Below are 24596 nucleotides of genomic sequence, written 5' to 3'. Positions count from 1 at the left end.
AGAATGAGCTCAAAGTGTCCAGCCCCACACACGGTGACATCTGCTTACACCTGCCAGGTGTTGGTGCCCCTCTCACCTCTCTCTCTCTCTCTCTGTCTGTCTGTCATCCCTCCATCCCTCCACCTTCCTGTGCAGCGGTGTGCAGCTACGGCGTGTGTTTCAACGGGGGCCAGTGTCGGGCGGGGTCCACCCAGCTGTGTGACTGTCCCGCCGGCTTCAACGGGCCCAGCTGCCAGTATGGTGAGTACGGGGAACGACTTGTTCTTCTCTTGTGTCTGTCTGTAGTGTCTGTCATCCAGACTCTGGCTCTCACTCTCTCGTTTTCTTTCTGGCTCTATATCTCTGTGTCTTTCTGGCTATCTATCTCTTTTTCTGCCATTCCTTCTCTCTTACACATACTCACAATTGAGCCACATGTACAGTGAGGGAAATACCAGAAATAGTTGTAGCAGCTCTGTATAAAAGCTCATTAAGGTCGATAAAATCCACTGGTAACAGAGAGCAGTTTGTTATGTAGTTAATGTAACTCTTTACTGGACATTGGAAGGGATTTATCAGGCTCATCTGATGCAGTCTTCTCACCGAGCTCAGCTAGTGATCGCATTTCCCCCGCAAATGACAGAGAATCTCCTCACATCAACATTGAGTTTCTGGACCGCCCGCCCAAGAATGTTATCACCGGCCCATTGTGGTAGTCCGGCTGCAGTGAAGGATGTTGTTGTTTCTGTGATAGCTCCACACACGGCAGGAAATTCCACCTACTGCTTGCCTTTCACCAGACTCTCCCCAACCCCTCACCCCACCCGCCCCCCATCATCCCCAGCCTCATCGCCTCTCCCCCCACGTCCCACCCCCACATCAACCTAGACAGACTGCCTGAAGCAGTGACGGACATCCCTTGCTCCATCAAGTTCTGAGCTAACAGGAACCGCTGAACAATAGGAGTCTCCCTTTATGTACTGTGGGGAGAGATGGCTCAGCCCCTGGGGAAATAGGCCTGTGAGCCTGGGGACGTAGAAGCCCAGCTCTGTGTCTGTCTGGGAGACAGAATATATCTTGACAGAGGTGAAAAGTCTCACAGCTGTGTTTCCACTGTTTTGAACACAGATAAACCTGTCTGTGTACTGAGCTGGTCTTTGTGTGTGTGTGTGGGGGGGGGGGGGGGGGGGGGGGGGGGGTGCTATGAGGTGCTGTGTGTGGCGTCTGAGCAGAGCTGGACTGGTGCGGAGGCCTAGCACTCGGTGCACTGTGTCCTTCTCTCATCTCTTTCCTCCCTTCATCCGTCCCTGCCCTCCATCCTCCCTCCTTCCTACCTTCCTTGCACCCTCTTTTCATCCTCTCTCCCTCCTCCCTTCCTCCTCCCTTTTCTATCCTCTCTTTCATCCCTCCCCCCTCTTTCCTCTACTGCCTCCTTTCCATCCCTCCTTTCACTATCCTCTCTCACTCTGGCCTTCTTTCTACTTCCCTCCTTTGTCTTCTCCTCCCTGGTCAGAGCCCCTCAGTAGGTGTGTGTGTGTGGGCTGTGTTCTAATGGCAGGCTTGGAGAGAGCCTGTCTGTCACCCAGGGGCCTGACAGTGCCCCATCTGTCTCTGGTAGGCCAGAGGGGTGCTGCTCTTCTCTGGTCTCTGGTCCGATCATTCATGGAGATACACTCTCTCTCCCTCTCTGTCACTGTCTCTCTGTGCCTCTCTCTCTCTCTCTCTCTCTCTATTTCTCTCTGTCTCTATGTTTTAAGTCAGAACGGGAGAGACAATTTAGGTATCTTTCCTATACCTCCCCCTGCCTAAGTACCCACACAAAGACTAACCCCCCCCTCCCTAATCCCCCCCCCCCCCCCAGTACGCCCATCATTGTTCAGGGGGTGAGTGATACCTGTCGTCAATTACCCCCCCCCCCCCCCCCCCCCCAGGGATTTTTATTGCTGGACAGTTATGCAGAAGACCCCCCACCTTCCCTGGCCCTCCTCCTCTTACTGCAGCCTATTAGCTCATGAATAGAGTTTCCACTTATATTGCCTTGTGATTGGCACTGAATGGGGCATTGTCTGAAGTGAAGTTGGCCCTGCTTGGTTCTTCCCTGACCTGAGGTGAATTAATTGGTCGTGGGAGAAGTGGGCCTAGCCCAGGTGGGTCATAGAGGTCCGAGGAGTGGTATGTCAGTGAACTGGGCCCAGGTGGGTTGTACAGAAGTGGGCTGGACCCAGATAGAGTGGACATGAAACCCAGTTGGAAGGACAGCAGTAGAAGATTTTGAGCATAAGATCATCCTACCTAGAGGGAACTTAACCACCATCCTCATTACCCACATTCCTAGAACACACACACATGCACACTGTTATTATGATTCCAGTCAGTGTAACAGTATGTTCACCATGCCTTCTCAGAAAAAAAATATGTTCACGTCTCTGTGTGTGTGTGTGTTTTGGGTACGTGTGTGCTCTGTAGCATGTCGTCACATGTTGACACATAAGCCATAGAGGCCGTGATGGTGCCCGCTTCACGCATACCAACCATCTAACATTCATTCATCATTTGGCGACTCGCTGTTGTTGTCAGCTGTTCCTGAACATTCCTTCCACAGACAGGCCATGGCGTGCGGTCGTTATGGCTCGCGGTCGCCATGGCGTTCAGCACTTGGCTCTGATGTGGCTGTCCTGTGTTTGTGTGTAGACATGGGGTGTGTGTTTCTGTGTTCCTGGGCTTAATTAATACTGTTCTCTCTCGTTCTCTCTCTCTCTCTCTCTCTCTCTCTCTCTCTCTCTCTCTCTCTCTCTATCTCTCTCTCTCTCTCTCTCATCTCTCTCTCTCTCTCTCTCTCTCTCTCATCTCTCTCTCTCTCTCTCTCTCTCTCTCCTCCCCCCCAACGGAGCGATGCAAGTCTTTCAGAAACACACATAGACAAACACACACACATACACATTCAGAAAGACAGACACAGACATGCAGAAACGAACACACACAGATGTATTATTTCAAATGAGAAAGTGTGATTACAGGTGAATGATGACATCCATCAGTGATCTCCTCATCATTTACAGTACACATTCCTAAGTATGAATCAACATCATTTACAGTACACATTTATATGTATTGACATAATTTACAGTACACATTCATAAGTATGTATCAACATCATTAACAGTATTCATCAGTACATTTCAACGTTACCTGTCATAACTACTGTTGATGGTTTACATCACCTTCTGGCCCACAGTCGAGGTGGTCTGATTCTGTTTTTATTACATGGTACTACAAGTGTTTATCTCAAACTAAAACCGTTCCTTACACATCTATTAAAAGGTGTCATATTTATCACTCACAGATAGTTACAAAGTTACCTTACTTTAAATAAAATAATTCCAGCAGAGACATTTTCCCTATACTTGATTGAGTCAGTTAGTGACATTCGCGTGTGTATGCTGTGTGTGTGCACTAGAAACGAGCGAGCGAGCGAGCGTGCATGCAAGTTTGTACGCGAGTGTGTTTGTCTGCACACTGCCAGTCCTGTCATCACTAGACAAGTGGCTCCCTCAGGGCTCCGTCAGGGACTTGGCAGACATGTTCCCTTCAGCATCTGGCCTGAAAGACCCCCTCACACACACAGGGCAGGAGCACTATGACAACAGAGAGACGATCAGCGTCGAACAGCCTCCCAAAGCGACTTTGTCTCACACACGCTGAGTCACGAACCGCCCGTGAAAACACCGGCGTCTCTACCCCTTCCTTTTGTCCAACTCGTAATTAAACACTTAGTCAGCTGTTGTGGTGGCCAGGGCTGTGCGGGGTTACGTCCTAGGAGGTGGGCGTTGAGGAATCCGAGCTAAGGTATCGTTGACGTGGAGGCTGGCAGCTTAACACGCCGCCGACAGACATCCCCAGACAACCTCATGCTAGCCAGAGACGTGCCTCATTTAGCATGCGACATAGCTTTAGCTTCATGACCGTTTGAATGACCTGCCTTCCTGATGATGTTAAGTGGAAAATGTGTTCATTTAGCAGACGCTCATTTAGCAGATGCTTTCAGATGCATGGGGTGGGGCGGGGATTTGAACCTGCGACCTCTTGATCTGCAGTGCAAATATCCATCCCCATTGAGGCCCATTGATCCAGCTGGTGTGGCTGTGCCTAAGGGGGTAGAGAGGGTCGTCCACTAATCGCAAGGTGGCTGGTTCGACCCCGGACTCTTCCAGAACATGTGTTGAAGTGTCCTTGACCAAGACACAGAGCGCCAAGTTGCTCCCGATGGGCAGGCTGGCGCCTTGCATGTCGGTGGGTGATTGAGAGGCATGAAAGTGCTTTGGAGGCCAGGATGGTACATGGGAAAAGCACTATATAAATGCAGTCCATTTATCATTTACACCCATCCCCATTGATCCATCAACTATCAACCCGAGTAACCTGACTTTAGTGTGGTTACATGATAAGTGTAGCTCTGGTTCTTGTGGACCCTGAGCTGTTCTGCTGTACCGGGGTCCAGGGAGAGCCAGGGGGCCCGTCCAGAGCCAGAGCCAGCCGTCACTCATCTAGCCCCTCTGCTATCATCATTAGCATCACTCTGTAATGTACGTTTCAAAGCATAGCAGGCATGCCTGGCTGCAGTGGAACCCATACTTTCTGCTAAGCCTCTGTGAAGATTAAAATGTAGCTGAATGTAAACATCCCAAAAAGTAGTCTTGGCTGAACTTGGGTTGGAGTGGTCTCACTGGATAGAGAGAGAAGGGGTCGGGTTTATGAGCTTAGTCATACTGATCCCATGATTCCAGTGTTGTGCAGAGGGAGGGGTGTGTGGTTTGGGGTGGGGGGTGGGGTGGGGGGTGGAAACAACAGACAGCCCTGACTCTCTCCCTCTTCCACCCTTTTAAAAAATCTTTTTATACCTGTGTGTTTCCTCCACATAGAAACTAACTGTTCAACAGTATGTGGAGTGGAGTTCAACCCAGGAAGGAGTGGAGGGAGGACTGGGGTGGCATCGGGTTCAGCAGTGTGTGGTTCAGCAGTGTGTGGTTCAGCAGTGTGTGGTTCAGCAGTGTGTGGTTCAGCAGTGTGTGGTTCAGCAGTGTGTGGTCCACATGGAGGAGGAGACATTAGAGAAAGGGTGGGATGTTGTCTGGTTGCTCAACCCGGACGGGCTCTGCAGGAACAGAACTCTGGTCCCTGGAACCCAACAAGTTCATCAGCAGAGTTTGAACACAGGCGTATTCACACTGACCTGTTTGGAATGTCAGTCAGCCTCGTAAATAACTCACAGAGGCTTTGAATAGCGAGGTCAATTATTTTTTCGGGGCTGCTCACTGGAATGGAACAGAGTCCGAGCCCTCTCACAGTGTCGTGAATGCCCTTTTACTCTGTGTGTGTGCTTGAGAGTGCGTGTGTGTTAGAGTGAGTGTGTGTTTGTTTGTGTTGTCTTGACACAGATCTAGTGGTGGCATCCAACCTCCATGTGTGTGTCTCTCTCTCTCTCTCTCTCTCTCTCTCTCTCTCTCTCTCTCTCTCTCTCTCTCTCTCTCTCATCTCTCTCTCTCTCTCTCTCTCTCTCTCTCCATCTCTCTCACACACACATAAAGTACCATTCCCACATAAACCTCCTACACTACCCGGGCAGTTAAACAGATATCAGATGTCGAGTCAGACACTTGACAAGTGTAGAGAGTGGATCTGCTTAAGTCCCTGTAGCTCTCAAGTGATTTACTTTGTCGCACGGCTTTAGCTCTGTCTTCTAAAGTACACGTCAAACAGGAATGTTATCTTTCTTATCCAGATCCAATTATTTGAACCTTTAGGAGGTCTGATCTCTGGTTTATCTGACAGAGATTGTATATGGGGAGGATAAAATGGGAGAGGGGGGGGACCGAGGGAGAGAAGAAGGAGAGAGAAATGGAGTTGAAACCAGAAGGAGATGAGGGAGAGTTGTAGCGGTTTTCTGGAGACCCAGTCAGTCAATAAATCTGTCAGTCTCTTGTGATGAGGAACGAACCACCATTTCAACATTTTCATTGCAAAATATTGGCTTGATTTCTTTCTTATGTTCAACCAGATGTGTGTGTGTTGGGGGGTGGTGCTTGATGTGCCCCCCCACAGTTTGAAAACTACTGGATTATTGGATCCTGGCTAGACAGATTTGAATCATTCTTGAGACTTTGCAAACTCTCAGAACCCATTTCTCAGTCTACCAGTATCTCTCAATCACTCTGGAAGCCAGGCTCTAATCGTGATAATCAATAAACATTGTAGTGCTTAACCCAAATATTTGTTTGCAATATTCATTATTTTGATTCGCAATCTACAAAGCCAGCGTTCCAACTGTCTGAGTGTGTGCGTTAGAGGTCCTCATTAAAGAGGTTCTGGGAGAGAAACGAACGAGCCGTGGGGAAGCAGAAGCCAGCTATGTTGACCACTTTAACTGGGTGAGGAGAGTGTTTAATGAGGCTCCCTGCTCCAGACTGCCAGCTCTCCCTACGGTCTCTCCATCAATAATGCCCATGAGAACATGGCTTCAACACCAGCCGTCCACATGCGTGTTGGTGTGACCTTTGACCCGTCAGGGAAACCACGTGCCCGTGCAGGACCTTGTGTGTGTCCCGGGAAGGGTCTTCCTGGTGAACGGGAGCAGGAAATCAAGGTTGTGACCTCTCGCCATGTGTTCACTGAACACACACATGGCTCCGCCCCCTCTGCCGTGCACCTGGTGGAGCAGTCAGAGGAGAACAGACCAACAGTCAAATATGCACGTGAATTCAGCCTTCTAGTAGGATTCAAATGCAGTAAGCGTTATCCCACAGGACACACACCCAGCACAAATACGTCAACGTTTTCGCAGTCAGCGGTTTCTTCTCCCACATCAACCCAGCTGAATGACTGAGCTTAGTGACAGAAGTGTGTGAAGGAGCTAACCAGGTAGTCACAGCAGAGTCGTCTCAAGCTGCTAAGAGGAAGTGTGTGAGGGGTGCGGGGGGGGGGGGGGGTGCAGGCTGGGGGTCAAAGGGGTCACCCAGCATGTGAACTGGGCCCAGTTGCTCTGAGGGCGAGCCTGAACCTCCCAGCCCTGACCCGGCAGGTCGTAAAAGGCAGGAATGTTAGGCGCCCTCTCACCTCGCCTGCTGACGGTGGGGAACACCACGTTGACCAGGCCGCACAGGGCCTGACAGTGACGAGGAGGGGCAGCAGGGACTCACGTGTTCCTGTTCTGTCGGACGAGAACCTCCTCTTCCCCCTCCTCCTCGTCCTACTCCTTGTCCTCCACCACTCCCATCTCCTTCTCCCACTCCAGTCCACTTCCTACTGCTTTTCCTCTTTCTCCCGCTCCTCCTCCTGCTCCTCCACATGCTCCCCCTCTTCTTCCTCCTGTTCCTCCTTCTCTTCCCCCCCACTCCTCCTCTTCCTCTCTCTTATCCTCCTCCTTTTCTCTCTCTCTATCTCTCTCTCTCGCTCTCTGTCTGTCTGTCTGGGTGTGTGTGTGTGGATAAACCTCTTTCACACATCCTGCTAGCCCAGACAGGTAAAGATTTAACTGTCACAAAGGAGAAAACCCTTTGATGTGTTTCTCTCTCCTGCTAAATATATCTTCCCTCTCCATGTATCACGGCAGGGAGGTATGTCAAACAAGTAGAGAGAGGTGTTCACCCTGTTTTGGCCTAAGGAACTCTGTCTCTGGAAAAATGAGTAAATCCCTCTGTCAGTCAGTCAATCAGTGAGTGCTCAGTAGCACCAAAGGGCTTGAACCTAGAACCAGGAACCACAGTAGAGGGACCATCGATGTGTGGTTCAAGGAAGATATTAGCAAGAATTCTGCCTTTTGGCACACTAAAGCCATCGCAGCAGAAATAGGTGTCTTTCCTCAGGCTGTAATGCGAGCATTAGCATGGTTGATAAATGTTACTGTAACCGCAACATTTCTCAAATGTTTTGGTTGAATTGAAAATGTCCCTCATTGTCGATCCCGGTCTCTCACATGTTGAGAGCAATCATTCTCGTTAGGCCAAGAGGATGTCCTCATGTCCGAGGGCCACACTGTGGTTTACAGGTTTCGGACAGAGCTGTGTCATCATGACAAAAGCCCCTGTTACACGGCCTGTTCAAGGTGGGAATGTTGTGGCTTCATGCCGACTCACAGTTCTTTGTAAAAGATTTGGACACAGAATGGGGGTTATTGTTGTACGGGCATTAAGCTGGCAGTGGAGGTAGTCACAGAGCTGGATTGATGTCTGTGTAAAAGGGAGAGCTGGCATGATGGTGCTACACACACTGTCAATGATGCGGACGTCACACCTCTGATTCCAGAACGCCGGCATGCTGTCTGAAATCACACACGGGGCGGCATTATGCCGGCTTTGTTTGATTCAGTGTGAACAAGCAAAGCCGGCATAATGACTGGTGTTCTTTACAACAATATTGCTTGATCTCTGTTTAATGAGTGTGTGTGTGTGTGTGTGTGTGTGTCTGTCTGTCCTCACTTCACCAGGGAGTGTAGCCATTCAGGGCTGTCATGAGAGACAGGCAGTAGGGACTCCAGGTGGAACCCAGGCTCATGTGAACTACATGAGTAACAGCATGTCTCATATTCACACACACACACACGCACACACACACACACACACACACACACACACACACACACACACACACATGTACACACACTATTTCTGTAGGTCTGTGTCTTTGAACACTCCACACTGTGTCAGGGCAATTTGATTATACATTTGCTGGGGCCATTAGGTCTAATTCACTTACACTGTGAGAATTCAAGCTCTGAAATTCAGTTTCTCATGATCGGAACATGCCTCAGACTCTTCTCTGGTCGTAATGAGCATTAGCTTCAGATATTTGATGCTGCCTTTGTCCAGTCTTGGTCCTTATATCTTGTCTGTGCACTCACAATCCATATAGTTGTTATGCATATCCTTTTCCAGCTACTCTGGTGTGTGTGTGGGTGCGAGTGAAAATGTCAAGAATAAGAAAGATGTGTGTTCATGTGAGAACTTTTCAGAACTTTAAGTAGGCTGAAAATCTTATCAGTTACTTTTCTCGATTTTTAATCTTTCTTTTGCAAATCCGTCTCTGCTCTTGGCTTGCGTTCATTTGAATCTAGAATTGGAATATAATTGGGCCATTTACAGTGGGGTCACATGTTTCCCATTGTGCCATTGAAGGTTTAATCCTGCGGTTAAGACTGTTGTTAGCAGGCACCGTGGCGTGACCTCTAAGCAGCTGAAGTGAGGGAGGACATGGAGATAGGCGCTGAGGGAACCAACCCCAAGAGCTCCCTGACCAGACGGTTCTCACACATTCTCCCCATTCTCTCTCTTTCTCCCTTTGTCTTTTTCTCTCTCTCCCTCCCTTTCCTTTACTCTCTCCCTTCCCTTCCCTCATGTCTCTTTCTCCCTTTCTCTCTCTCTCTCTTTCCCTTTCCTTCTTTCTTTCTCTCTCCCTTTCTCTTTCTCAGTCACTCCATGTCAAACACCCCAACAAATTATCTTATCCCTCCTTCCCCCTTCTCTCCTTCTTCTTTTCCTTCTCTCCTTTCCTTCTCTCCCTGACCTCCCCCTACTCAGAAGTCGCCAGAATGACCCAGCTCCCTTGTTACAATCCTCCCTTCCTCTCATCATCGCTCTTTCCCTACTTCCTTCCCTCCCTCCCTGTAGTTCTGTACATTCCTAGCTGTAGCTAACCAGCAGGGCCTGTCGCCCAGTGATGCGGCATCTGCAGTAATCCTCCTGAAATCTACTGAGGAGGAACTAGAGACTCACTCAGGATGGGAAGAAACCAAGGCTCTGTGTTTGTGTTGCGTATCCCTCCGCCTCGCAGGCCTGTTGTCTCTGCAATGTTTGTGTTCCGTATCCCTCCGCCCCGCAGGCCTGTTGTCTCTGCAATGTTTGTGTTCCGTATCCATCCGTCAAGCTAGCCTTCAGGGACAAACTGGGAAACCCTGTTTCCCTCCAGGAAGTGGTTACCTGTTGCTAAGGGTGTCCTGGCCAAGCTCTCCTGCAGGACAGTGAAGAGTGGAGGACTGACTGCAGGAACTCTACCCTCTGTCTCGTCCAGTTGTCTCTGACATCTATGGTGGAGACATCACTGTTCAACAAGCCTACGCACAGAGACAAAATCCAGGAATAATGCAGAGATGAACACAGACAGGGCCAGAGCCCCACTGTCCTACAGGTCATCCATGTTTCAGGTTAGGGACTCCTGTCTCTCTTGTCCATCTTCTCTCCTCTCTCTCTCTCCACTCTCCTCTCTGTTTTCTCTCTCTCCTTTTCTGTGTTTCTCTTGTCTCTCTCCTGCCTCTTACCTGCTTGGTTTCTGCGCGGCAGTGTGTGGTAGCGGCTAATGGCGCGAAGACTGAGTTGGAAGTGCACGTTTTTTGCACGTGTGTCTAAGTGTAAAATAACCTCTTGAATTTCGTCGTAAGACACAGTAGTAACCCAGAGATGAACAGGGCTAACCTGAGCCCCGGCATCCTCCAGTACAGTCAGTATGCTGTGTGCATGGGAGTAAGCAACATCAGAGTCTGTGCCAAACATTCATGCAGAGTCCCAGTCATCTCTAATGAGAGGGCCAGCATGCTAGCAGCCTCCTGCAACGCTCTCTAATCTCTGCTAATTGTAGACCTGCCTGGGCTGGGGAGGGTTCCTAACCCTGTAGGACAGGGCCTAGGGAAGGTGGGTGGGGGAGGTAGGCGAGGGAGGGTAGGCTGGGGAGGGTACAGGAGGGGAGGACAGGGGCTGGGGAGGGGAGGTGGGGTGGGGGAGGACAGGACTGGGAAGGGTAGGCTGGGGAGGGGAGGGTGAATGAGAGGAGGGTAGTTTAGGTAGCACAGGGGCTGCGACTGTGACTGTTCATTAAGCGACTGTTCTTACAGCTGGACTGATGGAAGGTGAGCACTGGCCAGGTTCCAAACAGCAAACATATGGGAATCTGAGGCGACATGCGTTTGCAAAATACAATTAGAGAATAATCAGCCATGTAAGATTATTTTTTACCTAGTCACTCTGCAAGTGTTCTGACTGGTCCCTTCCTTCCTTCTTTCCTTTCTTCCTTCCTCCCTTCCATCCTTCCATCTTCCTTCCTCCCCTTCTTCTTTCCTCCCTTCCTTTCTTTCTTCCTTCCTTTCCCTCTTTCCTAGACTATTTCCTAGTTGTATCATTCTGCCTTTCTGCAGCCTGACTCTGAAGTCTACCACAGAGGGAGCTGGAATGTTCCACTGAGTTCACTAACAGTCTTCAGACATTCATGATCTTGGCAATAACGGGTGGCCTTCATCAGCATACAGCACCGCTGCCTCAAAGAACTATAAATGAGAAGCTGAATATTCCACTTTGTAGACAGCCTGGGACTCTTTTAGGAGTAGAAGCATTTGAGAGAAGCTCGTCAATTCCTCATCTCCTGTCGTCTTCCAGATACATCTTATCTGGGTTTGTTTCTACTTATCTCTGTCCTCTCCTCTTCTTTCCTTTCCTCTCCCTCTTCCCTCCTAGCACACAATCCAATACCTCACTGATTATCTCTGTCTCAACACCTGCAACACATCTCCCCTGGCTCTTCATGTGGAAACCATCTCTCCATCTCACCCCCCCTACCACCCTACCCCAGGGCCCATTCTGGGGGGCTGGGGGTGATCTGATGGATATCTAGGAGGACAGGGTTCCCCTCTCCTGGCGGAGGCTCAGAGAGCCCCTGGGGATGAGTCTGATCCTCTGGCTTCTCTTTTGATATCTGATATCGTCCCTGTCATCGTATCACTGGCGAGAATGACACCAACGGCAGATCATGGCTGAGACAACGGTTGTGGTGACATCACTGCTCAAATGTGGCTGTGGTTGATGGATGGCAGACTTACTGTGTATTCATCTCTTAGCTCTCTCTCTCTCTCTCTCTCTCTCTCTCTCTCTCTCTCTCTGTCTCTCTCTCTCTCTCTCTCTCTCTCTCTCTCACTGACTGACTGACTGACTGTCTCTCTCTCTGACTCTCTCTCTCTCTCTCTCTCTCTCTCTCTCTCTCTCTTACACTCACTCACACACACACACACACACACACATACATACATCGTCCCTGGCTGCTGACTGACACCTCCCAGGGTCACAGGTGCAACACTCAGGTCCCAACAGGTAGCTAACTCAGACACAGCACACGCTCAAGGTCAAAGGTCATTCACCCTGAGCGCCTCCAGGCATATTTGTTCTACTATCAGGACACGTTTAGTACATGTTCATCGTAAAATACATAGCACTTAAGGTGCAAAGCATCTGTAACTCACAGACGGATTGCCTGTGTCAGACTGGAGCGAGCGAGAGAGAATGTGGGGGGGGGGGGGAGAAAGAGGGATAGAGATGGGGAGCCTATAGCCAGGGTTGATGTGTGTCAGTAAAACAGAAAGAGAGATAGACAGAGAGAGAAGAGAGGAGAAAGATGGAAGGAGAAAGAGATCTCTCCTCCTTGGGAATCCAGGAGAGAGGTGCCTGCTATCTCCCAGTCTTAAGGCTAAGCCGCTCCAGTCAAACACCCTCCATTGTGACTCAGACAGCCTCAGACAGGCTTCAGTGCCCTGGAATAATCTCAGTATTGTCACAGCTAAAACACAGGGACTTGGATCTGCCCTGGGGGGTCGACCCCACCGGTTCCCAGGGGCTCAGCCCAGCCACTGTCCCAGAGGAGGAGGGAGAGGGGAGGGCGAGGAAGGATGAGGGAGCACCCATCAGTGCCTGGGAATATCAAAGCTTCAGTAGAGTTGTGAGGCTGGGGTCACTGCAAGTTTTACAAATAAGCGGACCTAAAACTTAATGGCTCGAGTAATCTGATATGGAAAATGCTGGTGGTGGCTGCCAGAGATGGTGACTGATATTTCACTAGGTCACAATTTCTCTGTTCTCTGTTCTCTGTTCTCTGTTCTCTGTTCTCTGTTCTCTCTCTCTCTCTCTCTCTCTCTCTCTCTCTCTCTCTCTCTCTCTCTCTCTCTCTCTCTCTCTCTCTCTCTCTCTCTCTCTCTCTCTCTCTCTCTTTCTCTCTCCACCCCTCTCTATCTATCTATTAATCTTTCTCTGTAGTTCTTCCTCTCTTTTTCTCTCGCTGTCTCCATCCATCTATCTTTCTCTCTCTCTTTTTCTCTCTCTTTACCTATCTATATCTCTATTCGTCTGTGAGTCTCAGATTCTGGTCCCATATTTGTCCGTGGTGTCCTATCAACACACGCCTGGGGATGAAGAATTGTATCAAAACAAAACAAAACAAAAGACAGCTGTTTGAAAAGGCAGATATGTGGAGAATTTGAGTGGAATCCGTCTTGCCGCACTTTCACATGAGAAATATACAACAGCGAGTCAGGCCTCTGCAGTCCATCAGGGAGATCCCGACAATCTACACGCCAAACTTCACTTAGAGAGGGTCGCTTTCTCCGACCTAGGAAATAGCTTTTAAGCAGTAGCAGGTGGGAACATCTTTCTTTTTTTCTTCTTTCATTTGATTGTCGCATAACCAGACCCATACACGTCCGACGGCACTGAATCCCATCCGCGTCCTACCCCCTGCACACCTCACCAAGACGTGGGTGTAGTCTTTCCATCGTGGTGGGCTGACTGATTCTAGTTCTGGACCTGGTTCTGTGTTAGACTCTGCTTGTGGTTCCCTCCCTCTGTCATCCAGACCTCCATTACACAGACCTGCTGGTATTAGCGGGAAGCAGCTCGCTGTAAAGGGGACGTTTTTAAACTCTTGTGGTCACTGACACGGCAGGGACACTAGAGGTGGGGCGCACCACATCCGAGCAACGACAGACCTCGGCGACAGCTCTGCTGTCGAGCTCGCCACAATTACAGACTCCCTAAAGGAAACACGGAACGCCAACTGCCAATCGCAGCCCACCACCAACTTGCCCCTCATTGATAGAAGCTTCTAGAAGCCCTGAGAGAACGTGCGATCGTATTAGCAGCATATCTCTGTGGCGAACTGAAGCGAAACGGGCTGAGCTTTTGCTTTAGACTGATCCAGAGTGTGGTCTGCTTTGAAATCAAATTACATTGTGGCATCTGTTTCCTGCATCTGCATGTGTAATGTGTAGAAAGTGTATGAAAGTATATTAGAAAGTGTGTAGCTGACTGTAGCAGTGTGCAGTGTTGCTTGTCACTGCCACCACATAACTAAGGCAACCGTCCAATGTTGACTTCATCTCTTGATCTGATGTACTGCTTCATCAGATATACTGTCCCTATGAGCCCTAGCCAACAGAAGGGGGCAGTGTTGAACTTGTCCAACACAACTGAGGTTAGCAGGTGAATGATACGGCTGGTCTGTTGTTTAGTCAAATTCTTTCTCTTTAGCATTTTCCACTGTCTATAGTTAGTTCTTAAACCAGAAGTCCTGATATGTACATGAATCAGTACCATGACCCCACAATGACCCCACCATGACACACTGTTGCAATGTGGCCTCTGAAAATCACAGCTAGCTCCACCTGTAGTTGTGGGTGACCATGGAAACAGAAGGTGAGTCTCTCTCTCTCTCTCTCTCTCTCTCTCTCTCTCTCTCTCTCTCTCTCTCTCTGTCTCTGTCTCTGTCTCTGTCTCTGTCTCTGTCTCTCTCTCTCTCTCTCTCTCTCTCTCTCACTCACTAACTCACTCTCTCGCTCTCTCTCTCTCTCTCTCTCTTGCTCTCTCTCTCTCTCTCTCTCTCTCTCTCTCTCTCTCTCTCTCTCTCTCGCTCTCTCGCTCTCTCTTCTAAATATTTACATTGCTCAGGCAGAAGTCTGGCAGGACAGCATCGCAGAGAAACATTAGAACAAAAGTATTCTATTAATCCATCCATCAACTTCACTAGCCCCCCCTCCCCTCCAGCTCTGCAGTAAAGGATCATCTCAAATATCCAGGAGCACAAATCAAGATGCACCGTCTGACTGAGCACACGTGAGCCTGTATTACAGGGTTATATATGGACAGCATCTACACAGTAGTGTTGCGTGTTTTATGTATAATACACAGTATGTCATTCTATACGTATTTTGTGATGATGAAGTACAAGTATGGCTACTTTGGTAGTTATCACCTTGTTTTTGTGGAGATAGGGGGGAACGGTGGTGGTATAGTGCTGGAGGGAGGCCAGGCAGACTCCTGCCCAGGGCCTCATCTGTTTCTCCTGTAGCCCAGCCACGGAACCTTCTGGAACGCCGTGTCTGATAGAGAGAGGAAACGTGTCTCCTACAGTAAACACAGTGTGAGGGTCAATCATGGTGAAGGTCGAAGGTCACGGCGGGCTCTTCCTGGAGGGGAATCTGTCAGCTCCTGCTGGTTGTCCGGGGGGTAGACAGCTCTGTTGACGGGAGCTGTGTCCGTGTGACTGACTGCTTCCCTAACCACCCTTGACCAGAGTGTCGTCCATATGTGGGCTCACTGCAGAGCGGGGTGGTGGGGTGGAGGGGCGGGGATGGGATGGGGGGCAGCAACCTTGGAATTCACAATGACGTCACCAGAGGTGGGGATTGAACCCTGTTCGTTCACATCGTTGACATGCGCTAGCTCGCTGAGCTAAAGAGGGGCTGTGGTCCCCCTTTAGCCGTTACCGTTTGTTTCTTTACATGCCTCGTCGGTTGCTAAGGGACAAAGCGAAACTTTTCTCGTGGACAGGGATCATACCGAAACACATCAGAGAGCGGGGAGGGCACGTCTGTAGTGAGAATGTGAAGTTCTGCATCATTAGTCATCATGTGGTCATCGGAAGTCTTCATGAGATATCTGCTGTGAAGCGTTTTAGCACCTGGTGAAGCAGCGGAGCTGTTTCTGGGATGGGTTAGGACGGGGCTCCTGCTTCAGTCTTTCTCGTCATGGGGGTGCGTGCCAGGGTCTGGACCTCAACCAGCAGCTGGTGGTTCCACCCTCTGGTTTTTAGATCAAGGCTCTTAGAGGAGGCAGGCCACACTGTCCAGGGATGGGTTAGGGTTAATCTGTACAGGACTGGGGTTAGGCAGGGGATAGGTAATCTGTCCAAGGCTTCCCCTTCAGGAATGCTACATATTTCATGACCCTGCTGATTGTATCTGGATCTTCTGGGTTTTCATTGGCCTCAGTGTTGTTTGTGTTAACTGCCCCCCCCCCCCCCTCCACTCCCCCTGGTTGGGGACACTAGCCACACCTCTCATTGGAGCAGTGGCGGTAGTCCTTATCACAGGAAGTCACACAATACTGCCCAGGAATGTGGGCCAGGCTCTCACATCCAGCTGAGGCCTTCACTAGATATTAAACATCGAGCGCTCGCTTTTTAAGATAGCGTCGGGGACACACTGTCCACTGCGGGGATATAGAAAATTGAGTTTGAGTGAATTTCTGGGATCGTTTTCCTTATCTTTCAGGAATGGGCAAAACAAGTATTCTGTCTCTACTTAGATTAAGAACTTTCTGATAGAGCTCCAAGAGATCGTGCCTAGGACAGCTGTGTGTGTGACTGTGTATGCCTGGGACAGCTGTGTGTGTGACTGTGTGTGTGTGCCTGGGACAGCTGTGTGTGTCTGTGCCTGGGACAGCTGCGTGTGTGTGTGCCAGTGTGTGTGTGTTTATGTCTGAGGGTGACTGCATGCATGTGTGAGAGTGTATATACACATAGGTGCGTGCATGTGTGGGTGTGTGCATATGTGTTGGTGGTGGAGGTGGTGATGGTGGAGGAGGGGGGCAGCAGAGCTTGTAGCCCCTGGCTGGCAGTAAGATGTAATGGGCCATAAGGACCATCAGGTGTGGGTCACTGCTGAGCAGCTGGAAGCCCAGAGAGCTGCTCACAGGGTCAGGAGGCTCAGTGAGGCTGGGGGACCTGGCTTGATCACATCCAGCTGAACAGACAACAGAGAACACTGGCCTGTGTGTATGTGTGTGTGTATGTTTAGATGTGCCTGTGTATGTCCAAGTATATGAGTATCTGTGTGTGTGTGCCCGGGTGCGTGTGTCAGTGTGTGTGTTCACGTGTGTCCCCTTGTCTTAGCGAACTTTTCAAATTCCTCGAAACATCCCATCCTATTAGCCAGGCTGCGTTCCTTAGTCCCAAGGCTTCCTGTTACGTTACATCAACAGCCAAGTCAGGTTCTGACGGTGGGGTCAGTGTGGGTCACTCCTATATGGACGTTCATCTCTGGGTCTGATTAAACCCCCTCCTCCCCTGACCCTCCCCCCTGCCCCAAGCTCTGGTTTGGGTTTTGGCCACCAGCCTCAGACCCTGACCCTTACCAGGACCCCAGACAGGAGCTGGACCTCTAGTTGCTATGTGTCTGGTTTTTGATGTGATAGGAAAGTCTGTAAGCTCACACACACAAACACACACACACACACATACCTCCAGGCCTACACTAGAGAGACAGCGTGTTCCCACTCTACACACTCTTAAGAAGAACTACAAAGAATATTCTGGATCTTCTAATGGACTACAGGATGAAAGTGATCCTAAAACCTCAGAAGTAAGCCTTTCTCTACTGCCCCCTGGAGTCAGGAGTGGGTGCAGCCTGCACATCAGTCACCACGCCACCTATATCTTGTATTATCTCAGGGGTCCAGAGAGGATGTCTGAGGATGTCTTTTCACTCATGTGCAGTTCCGCTGTCTAAATCAGTTCAGTTTGTTGACGGGGCTAAAGAACCCTGTAAATCTTGGATGTATCCTTCTAGTGGTCACGGTGGTGTTTTCTCTCCCCTCCTTTCTATTCATGCCGAGGCCTGCGTCTGACCGTGTGGTTTGGGACCCCCTGACCCTTGACCACTAGCATTCCAGCTTCCTATTGGGTAGAACGACACATGACCATGACCCTGACCCTAGATGAACTTTGATGGGAAAAGGAAGGGGGGGGCACATACACAGACACACAGAAAAACAGACACACATATGTAAGAAAAGAACACAGTTCCCCTGTGGGTCCCTGAGTCAAGTCCTTGACCTCTTGGTATCATTCACAGTTAGGACTATGTCCTTCCCATCAGCCACAAATGTAGCAGACAGACTTTCCAACAAGAAACCCAACTTCCCCTGTGGACCAGATTAGTTTATTATGAGCCTACAGAATACGCATAGTGCTGTATATATACCGTTTATTTCGATGGTTTCTTGGCATTTATATGAATATTGTGAGTAGAAACGTGTCCAGATTCCATAAACTGCAAAAGGAAATGAGTTAATTGTCTGAGGGAGAGCTGGCATCGCCTTGAGAGGAATTAAGAAATATGCTGAGACGGTAAAACTGAAAAGGAGCTTTTCCTTTCCTTCATTGGAATTCCTGAGCATCGTCTGTAACTGCTCTCTTTAAGGACATGTTGGGTTTATGAGGTGGTCCATGCCAGCCCCCCCCCCCACACACACACACACACACCCACCCCCACCCAGACTGGGAAGCCTGCTGTGGGCAGGGTGGAGGAAACTGACTGAGATGCTGCAGATCCAGGGTTAGCACTGGCATTGTGTGTCACACAACAGGGCCCTGGAAGAACCTCCAATATTAGTTCCGTATGATCGGTCAGTGTTCCCTGCAAAATGTTCTAAGTCTAAGTAGGAAATCTTCCCCACAAGCCTCAGCTCACTGGAAGTTTCTGTCAGACATGAGACCAAAATGTCTGGTTTGAAAAGATTTTTTACTCCAATTCAGTGCTGGTTTCTAATCCGAAAGTATGTTGGTATATTCAAGGGATAAACATGTGCAACTGATACAGTTATTATGTTGTTTTATCTTACCCAATCAAGACAAGCCAACACAGCCCTCGGTTATTTTGAACCTCCCAGTCATATCCTGTCCTCCACTTTCTCCAACTCTCCTCCCTTGACAAGCGACATTGCATGACGTCTGCTTTACTGTGACTATATGTGTCTGACCTTTGACCCATGACCCTGTCCCCTGCAGACGTGAACGAGTGCGAGGAGACCAACGGGGGCTGTGAGGCGTTGTGCTGCAACACCATCGGCAGCTTCTACTGCAGGTGTCCTGCTGGCCAGCAGCTCAGCGAGGACGGACGGACCTGCCAAGGTGAGGCCTCTGTCTGTCTGTCTGTCTGTTGGTCTGTCTGTCGTTCTGATGACCTGTTGTCTGTCTGTCTGTTGGTCGGTCTGTTGATCCGTCTGCCTGTCCCGCTGTTGGGCGGACGGTGTCTCTCTGTGCCTGACTATCAGGAGTATATCTGTCTGGACAGTATGTATTGTTGAGCAGGAGTGTCTCTGGCCTGGCTGGTGCTGATGTTCCTCTGTGGATGCCTTCCTGCTGCTGTGGTCTGGTGTGGCTGGTGGTCTGCATGGATCCCAGACCTCCCTCTCTCTTTCTTTCCTTCTCTCCTTCCCCCCTTTCTTTCTCTATTTCCCTATCTCATTCCCCCATCTCTCTTTCTCTCTCTCTCTCTTTCCCTTTCTATGCCTCCCCTCTCTTTACGCCCTCTCTCTCTCTCCCTCCCTCTCTCTTTGCTTCTCTCTTTCCGCCCCTCTCTCTTCAACTCTCTCTCTCTCTCTCTCTCTCTCTCTCTCTCTCTCTCTCTCTCTCTCTCTCTCTCTCTCTCTCTCCCTCTCTCCCTCTCTCTCCCTCTCCCTCCCAGACCATGCCAGTCCCCTGGGCATCAGAGCCACAGTTTCCATTCAGACCTTCGGTGCTGGTTCCCCCATAACTCTGGGTTTTTGAGAAGCCCTTTAAGTTATTGAATTCATTGCAATCACGATATGTGTTTCATGCCAAGCCTGAAAGACATGGTTCTTAGTATTTAGCTGAGTTAGCATGAATGCAGACAGACAGACAGAGAAGCGACATCTGGTCCAGAGTATGTTAGCATGATTGCTTACTTCAAGAGCCTGGTAGAGTTCTTGTCCAGTCGAGTTCAGGACTTTTAAATAGAAATGTTGAAACAGCTGGGTTTAATGTTAATCACTCTAACAGCCTATCTATTTTTACTCTAATGTGTAAAGAACAAAACATCCTTTATTTGATAATTCGACTACTTTGTTCATACAGACTACTTTGTTCATTGAGCTGACTGAGTCAATATAAAATGGTAAATGGACTGCATTTATATAGAGCTTTTTTTGTACCTTAGCTGCACTCAAAGCCCTTTACATTTTTGACATCCACCCATTCACACACACTCACACACCAATGGCGCTTTCTTACCAGTCTTGTGTTTACTCAGGCAGACACCTAACACACAATCACCTCACTGCTCAACTACACTGCTATACCCATCCCTTACAGTAGCTGTGTCTTCAAATCTAGATAGACCAGTATTTGTCCAGCAAGCCCCAGAGAGATTACTAGTGCATTCTGACTGTGCCTGTATGACAGGCAGACAGTCATACTGTATGGGTCTGGTTGTAGCCCACACATACTCTGGCAACTGATGACAAATGAACTCAATCAGGAGAACCGAGTAAACCCATTTGTAGAGTCAGACCCCACACATTACACTGCCTTATTTATCTAACAGGAACATACCTGACCGGAAAATGTTAGTGAGGAAAATATAGGGTTATGGAAGATATTTTATATCCAATTTAAATAAACACACAACTTTCACACAGTTTGGACAGCATACAGCATTATCCTAAATAAAACAGCGAGTCCAGATGATTCACTGTGGAGAGATTTGCTTCTGCAAGCTCCTGATCTTATTTTTGGAGCGGGCTTTGTTATGAATGAACAGTGTTGGGATGAATGGCGCATGGCTGAGTGGAGGATGCCAACAGTAACCGTGCCAACAGTAACCAGGCACACGCAGAGTGAGATGCAGGCGTGTCAACAGTCCTGGAGAGTCTCCGGTCCAGTGCAGGGCACAGGCCAGGGGCCAGGGCAGGGAGTGCTGGGAGGTACAGACGCTCTGCCAGGGTCTGTGTGTCTGTGTGTGTGTGTGTGTGTGGGGGGGGTGTCTGTGTGTGGGAGGGGTGGAGGTGGGTCTGTGTGTGTGTGTGTGGGGGGGGGGGTGGAGGTGGGTCTGTGTGTGTGTGTGTGGGGGGGGTGGAGGTGGGTCTGTGTGTGTGTGTGTGTGGGGGGGAGGTGGTCTCTGTGTGTGTCTGTGTGTGGGGTAGGGACTATTTGCGTGTATGTTTGTGTGTGTATGTGTGTGTGTTCATTAGAGCCTGTAGGGGATCACACCTCTCTCTCCAACACCAACATGTAGTGAATACCTCAGGTTGAGTCTGGGTGCTGGGCTTTTCCAGTAAGGCCCTTCGAACGAAAACAGCCCCCCTCCACACACACACTCACAGAGGGCTGTGTTGACATTATTCTGCAATTCAGGACATATTTATTGCTCTGGTTCTATATTCTACTGCTAGATGAATGACAGGCGTGTGCCTGTCATTCATCTTCCATGCTTATCTTAAGGCCTCCTGCCCTGCTCTGCCTGGCATTGCCCACTGATATTTCAACCCCCCTAAGATAGCTTTGACATGGATTTATCTGTGTGTGTGTGTGTGTGTGTGTGTGTGTATGTGTGCACATGCCAGTGTCAGCGTCCGTGTGTGTGTTTACTGCATACGTATGTAAAAGTGCGTGTGTGTATGTGTGTGTCCATGCCAGTGTCGGCTCGCATGTGTATGTGTACTGTATGCACTGTATGTTTGTGTACGTGCTGCATGTCTGGCTGTGTGTGTGTGTGTATCTGCATGCGTGTGCACGGCCAGTCTGACAGTGAGAGGAGCCCACTCGTCCATCAGTTGGCCCCCTGTCTGACAGTGAGAGGAGCCCACTGTATCAGTTGCTGATGGGCCGTCTGGGAGAGATGGCTTCTCTCACTGACAGACTGCCTCTGCTCCAGTCGTGTTCGTCGGTGACGCAGCCATGCAGCCATGCAGCCATTCACACCCTCAGAGAACATCCTCTCTGTCCCTAAATGTCAGGATCATAATGCACACAACTGAAGGACAGTCTGTTGTTGCCAGGTTCAAGCTACAGCCCTAAATGTTGACCACTTTCCATGGGGTATTTCTAGATGGACTCGGGGGCCGGGTATTCTGACCGTGAACGTGGTCCCACGCGGTCGCGGTCCCTTGGTTTCAGTGTGTGTGTTGGCTCAGGATCAGAGAGGAGATCTGCCCCGCTCTGCTGAATCGGCGGGTTCACGGCGAGATTCCTTCCTCTGACAGATGTTTGGCTCTTACAGATCACACTGAAGCTCTGGCATCTATCTGATCTGGCATTAAGTTATTTCTTCCATCGGTTTCGGTATCAAAAGAAGAGTATACAATAGGTATGATAAATCAACAGAGGCTTTTTTCCCCCCCTAAGATTCCTTTGTAATACCTGAATGCTGTGTCCTGTAAATCTCGCTGTCTTCTTCATCAGCCTTTGAAGTGACATGAGGAATACAATGGCCAGCTGTGGTTTTGACTCGGCATCAGAGAGGTTTTCTGTTCTTGTGCTGTTGGCTTTGCCCATACTGTTAACTAAAAATGCAGTTTCATTCTTCCGATGTACGTGGACTTGGATGTACCCGAATCAGGCGAGGAAAGAGGAGAGTGGGCAAGGGGAACAGGAGGGGGAAGAGGAGAGAGAGAATGAGAGGAGGAGGAGGAGGAGGAGGAGGAGGGCCCAAAATGGGCTGTAGAAATTGAGTAGAGAAAGAGAGAGGGAGAGAGATTCTTTCAAAAGAAACGGAGAGGGGCAAAAGAAACAGTGGTTCGGTTTCACTCGAAAGGTGACTGAGGCACACGGCTGGCATATTTCTGTTTCATTCTATATAAATTCTCTATATATATATATATATATCTAACACCATCTCCAGCTCCCTCTCTACTCAATAGAGTCATCGTTTTCTCCAACTGAAACTTCTAGAATACCTCTTCCGCATCGTTGCCTTGCTTTCCTAGATAACACGGTTTTCCTTGGGGAGACTTCTGTGGAGACACTTTGGTGAGACACTTTGGAGAGACACTTTGGAGAGACTCAGACCGTGGTGTCACAGGGGGGGGGTCACCATGTGGTTGTCACCTGCTTGCTGCCTGCTTCTGCTGCTGTGTGCCGGAGCGTGTGTGGACTCTGTCTCCGGGGCCAACTACCTCTACCACAGACGCATCTGCTACACCTGTTACCACGGATACCACGGGTACATCCAGGACACCCGGAGGCCAGGTGAGGGCTATGTTCACATGGATGTGTTCATATCTCACCTGGAGAGTAGGTGGTCTCAGAGAGAGAGAGGGGAGAGAGAGAGAGAGAGAGAGAGAGAGAGAGAGAGAGAGAGAGAGAGAGAGAGAGAGATGAGAGGAGAGAGAGAGAGAGAGAGAGAGAGAGAGAGAGAGAGAGAGAGAGAGAGAGAGAGAGAGAGGGAAAGAAGAGAGACAGATGAGAGAGGAACAAAGCAACAAGAGAGAGGGGGTAGAGAGACATTTACAGTACAGAGACGGTGAGAAAGAGAGGGAAAGAGAAAGAGGGACAGAGCAACAAGAGAGAGGGAGAGTGAGAGAGAGAGTAAGAGCAACGAGAGAGACGAGAGAACCACAGAGCCAGAAAGTCAAATGAAAGTGATATCACCCTGAAATACCCCTCTGCTGTGTCAGTGCGATTGTGTTGTTCCTTGTGTTGTTGTGTTGTAGTGAGTTAGACTGAAGTCTCTGCTGTGCGTGGCATGTTTGACTGGACAGCTTCTTTTGCTTGGTTTGTGATGACCCTGGGTTCAGCGGTAGAGAACCAGTCAGCCAGTCTTCCCTGTTGTGCCTGTCAGTCCAGAAGACAGTCTGACCGCTGTGTTCATGTTCTGCTAATCAATTGTGGACAACATGCTGTGTTGTGACTGTGAAATGATGCGTTTCAAATTACACTCACATTGTTTTTTATTACAAGAAGCCAGACCATGAAGAAAAAAGCTGCAGACTCAGTACTGGGAATAGCTGGGGAGGTGGTTTTGCCTGTTAGTGGCAGTGTACAGTTACTGGTCTGGGCTGGTCTGGGATGGGCTAGGCTGGACTTGACTCTGCTAGACCAGACTGGACTCATTAAGATGGCATGTAACAGAGTCAGCTGTGTCTGTCCAGATGCCTGCTAGCCTCACACCCCCTCTCAACCCTCCCTCTCTACCCCCCCCCCCCCCCACCCCCCACCCCTCTGTCTCCAGGGCGGTGGCAGGCTCTCTCTCCCTAAGAGAGAGAAGCAGAGGGAAAAGAGAGAGAAGGAAAAAAAGAATGGAGGACAGAGATAAAGAGAGAAGGACAGTCAGAGAGAGAATGAGAAAGAGAGGAGAGCGATGGAGAGAGAGAGAGAGAGAGAGAGAGAGAGAGTGAAAGAGAGAGAGAGAGAGAGAGAGAGAGAGAGAGAGAGAGAGAGAGAGAGAGAGAGAGAGAGAGAGAGAGAGAGAGAGAGAGAGAGAGAGCGAAAAGGAGGAGGAGGAGGAGAAGAAAGAGGAAGAGGAGGAGTGGGGGGGAAGAGAAGGAGGAACAGGAGGAAGAAGAGGGGGAGCATGTGGAGGAGCAGGAGGAGGAGCAGGAGAAAGAGGCTGATCATATTAGGTCTGAGTCACGCCTCCATAAGGTAGGAGGGCCCCTGCTATGGCTGTGAAGAAGTGAGTTTAGTTAGGCTGCGTGGTGGCTGTGGTGTGGTTTCTACTGGGGATTGTGAGTTGTTACAGCCTGAGGAGTTTAGTGTGACGGATGGAGGAGGTGGTGATGGGGGCTGGCACAAAGCTGGCA

The 24596-nt window shown here is 49.7% G+C and overlaps 1 protein-coding gene across 1 annotated transcript in view; it reads left to right on the top strand.

The window, feature by feature from the left end:
* megf6b (multiple EGF-like-domains 6b) overlaps positions 1 to 24596 on the top strand; it is a 56895-nt gene that overhangs the window by 10161 nt on the left and 22138 nt on the right. Inside the window, exons 4-5 of the mRNA XM_062461605.1 lie at positions 136 to 240; positions 18844 to 18966. Coding sequence (XP_062317589.1) covers positions 136 to 240; positions 18844 to 18966 — 228 coding nt within the window. The remainder of the gene's footprint in view (positions 1 to 135; positions 241 to 18843; positions 18967 to 24596) is intronic.

The sequence above is a fragment of the Osmerus eperlanus genome, chromosome 1 (assembly GCF_963692335.1).
Source record: "Osmerus eperlanus chromosome 1, fOsmEpe2.1, whole genome shotgun sequence".
NCBI lineage: Eukaryota > Metazoa > Chordata > Actinopteri > Osmeriformes > Osmeridae > Osmerus > Osmerus eperlanus.
Note: the sequence above shows the minus strand (reverse complement) of the source record. Positions and strands in the feature narration are given on the sequence as shown.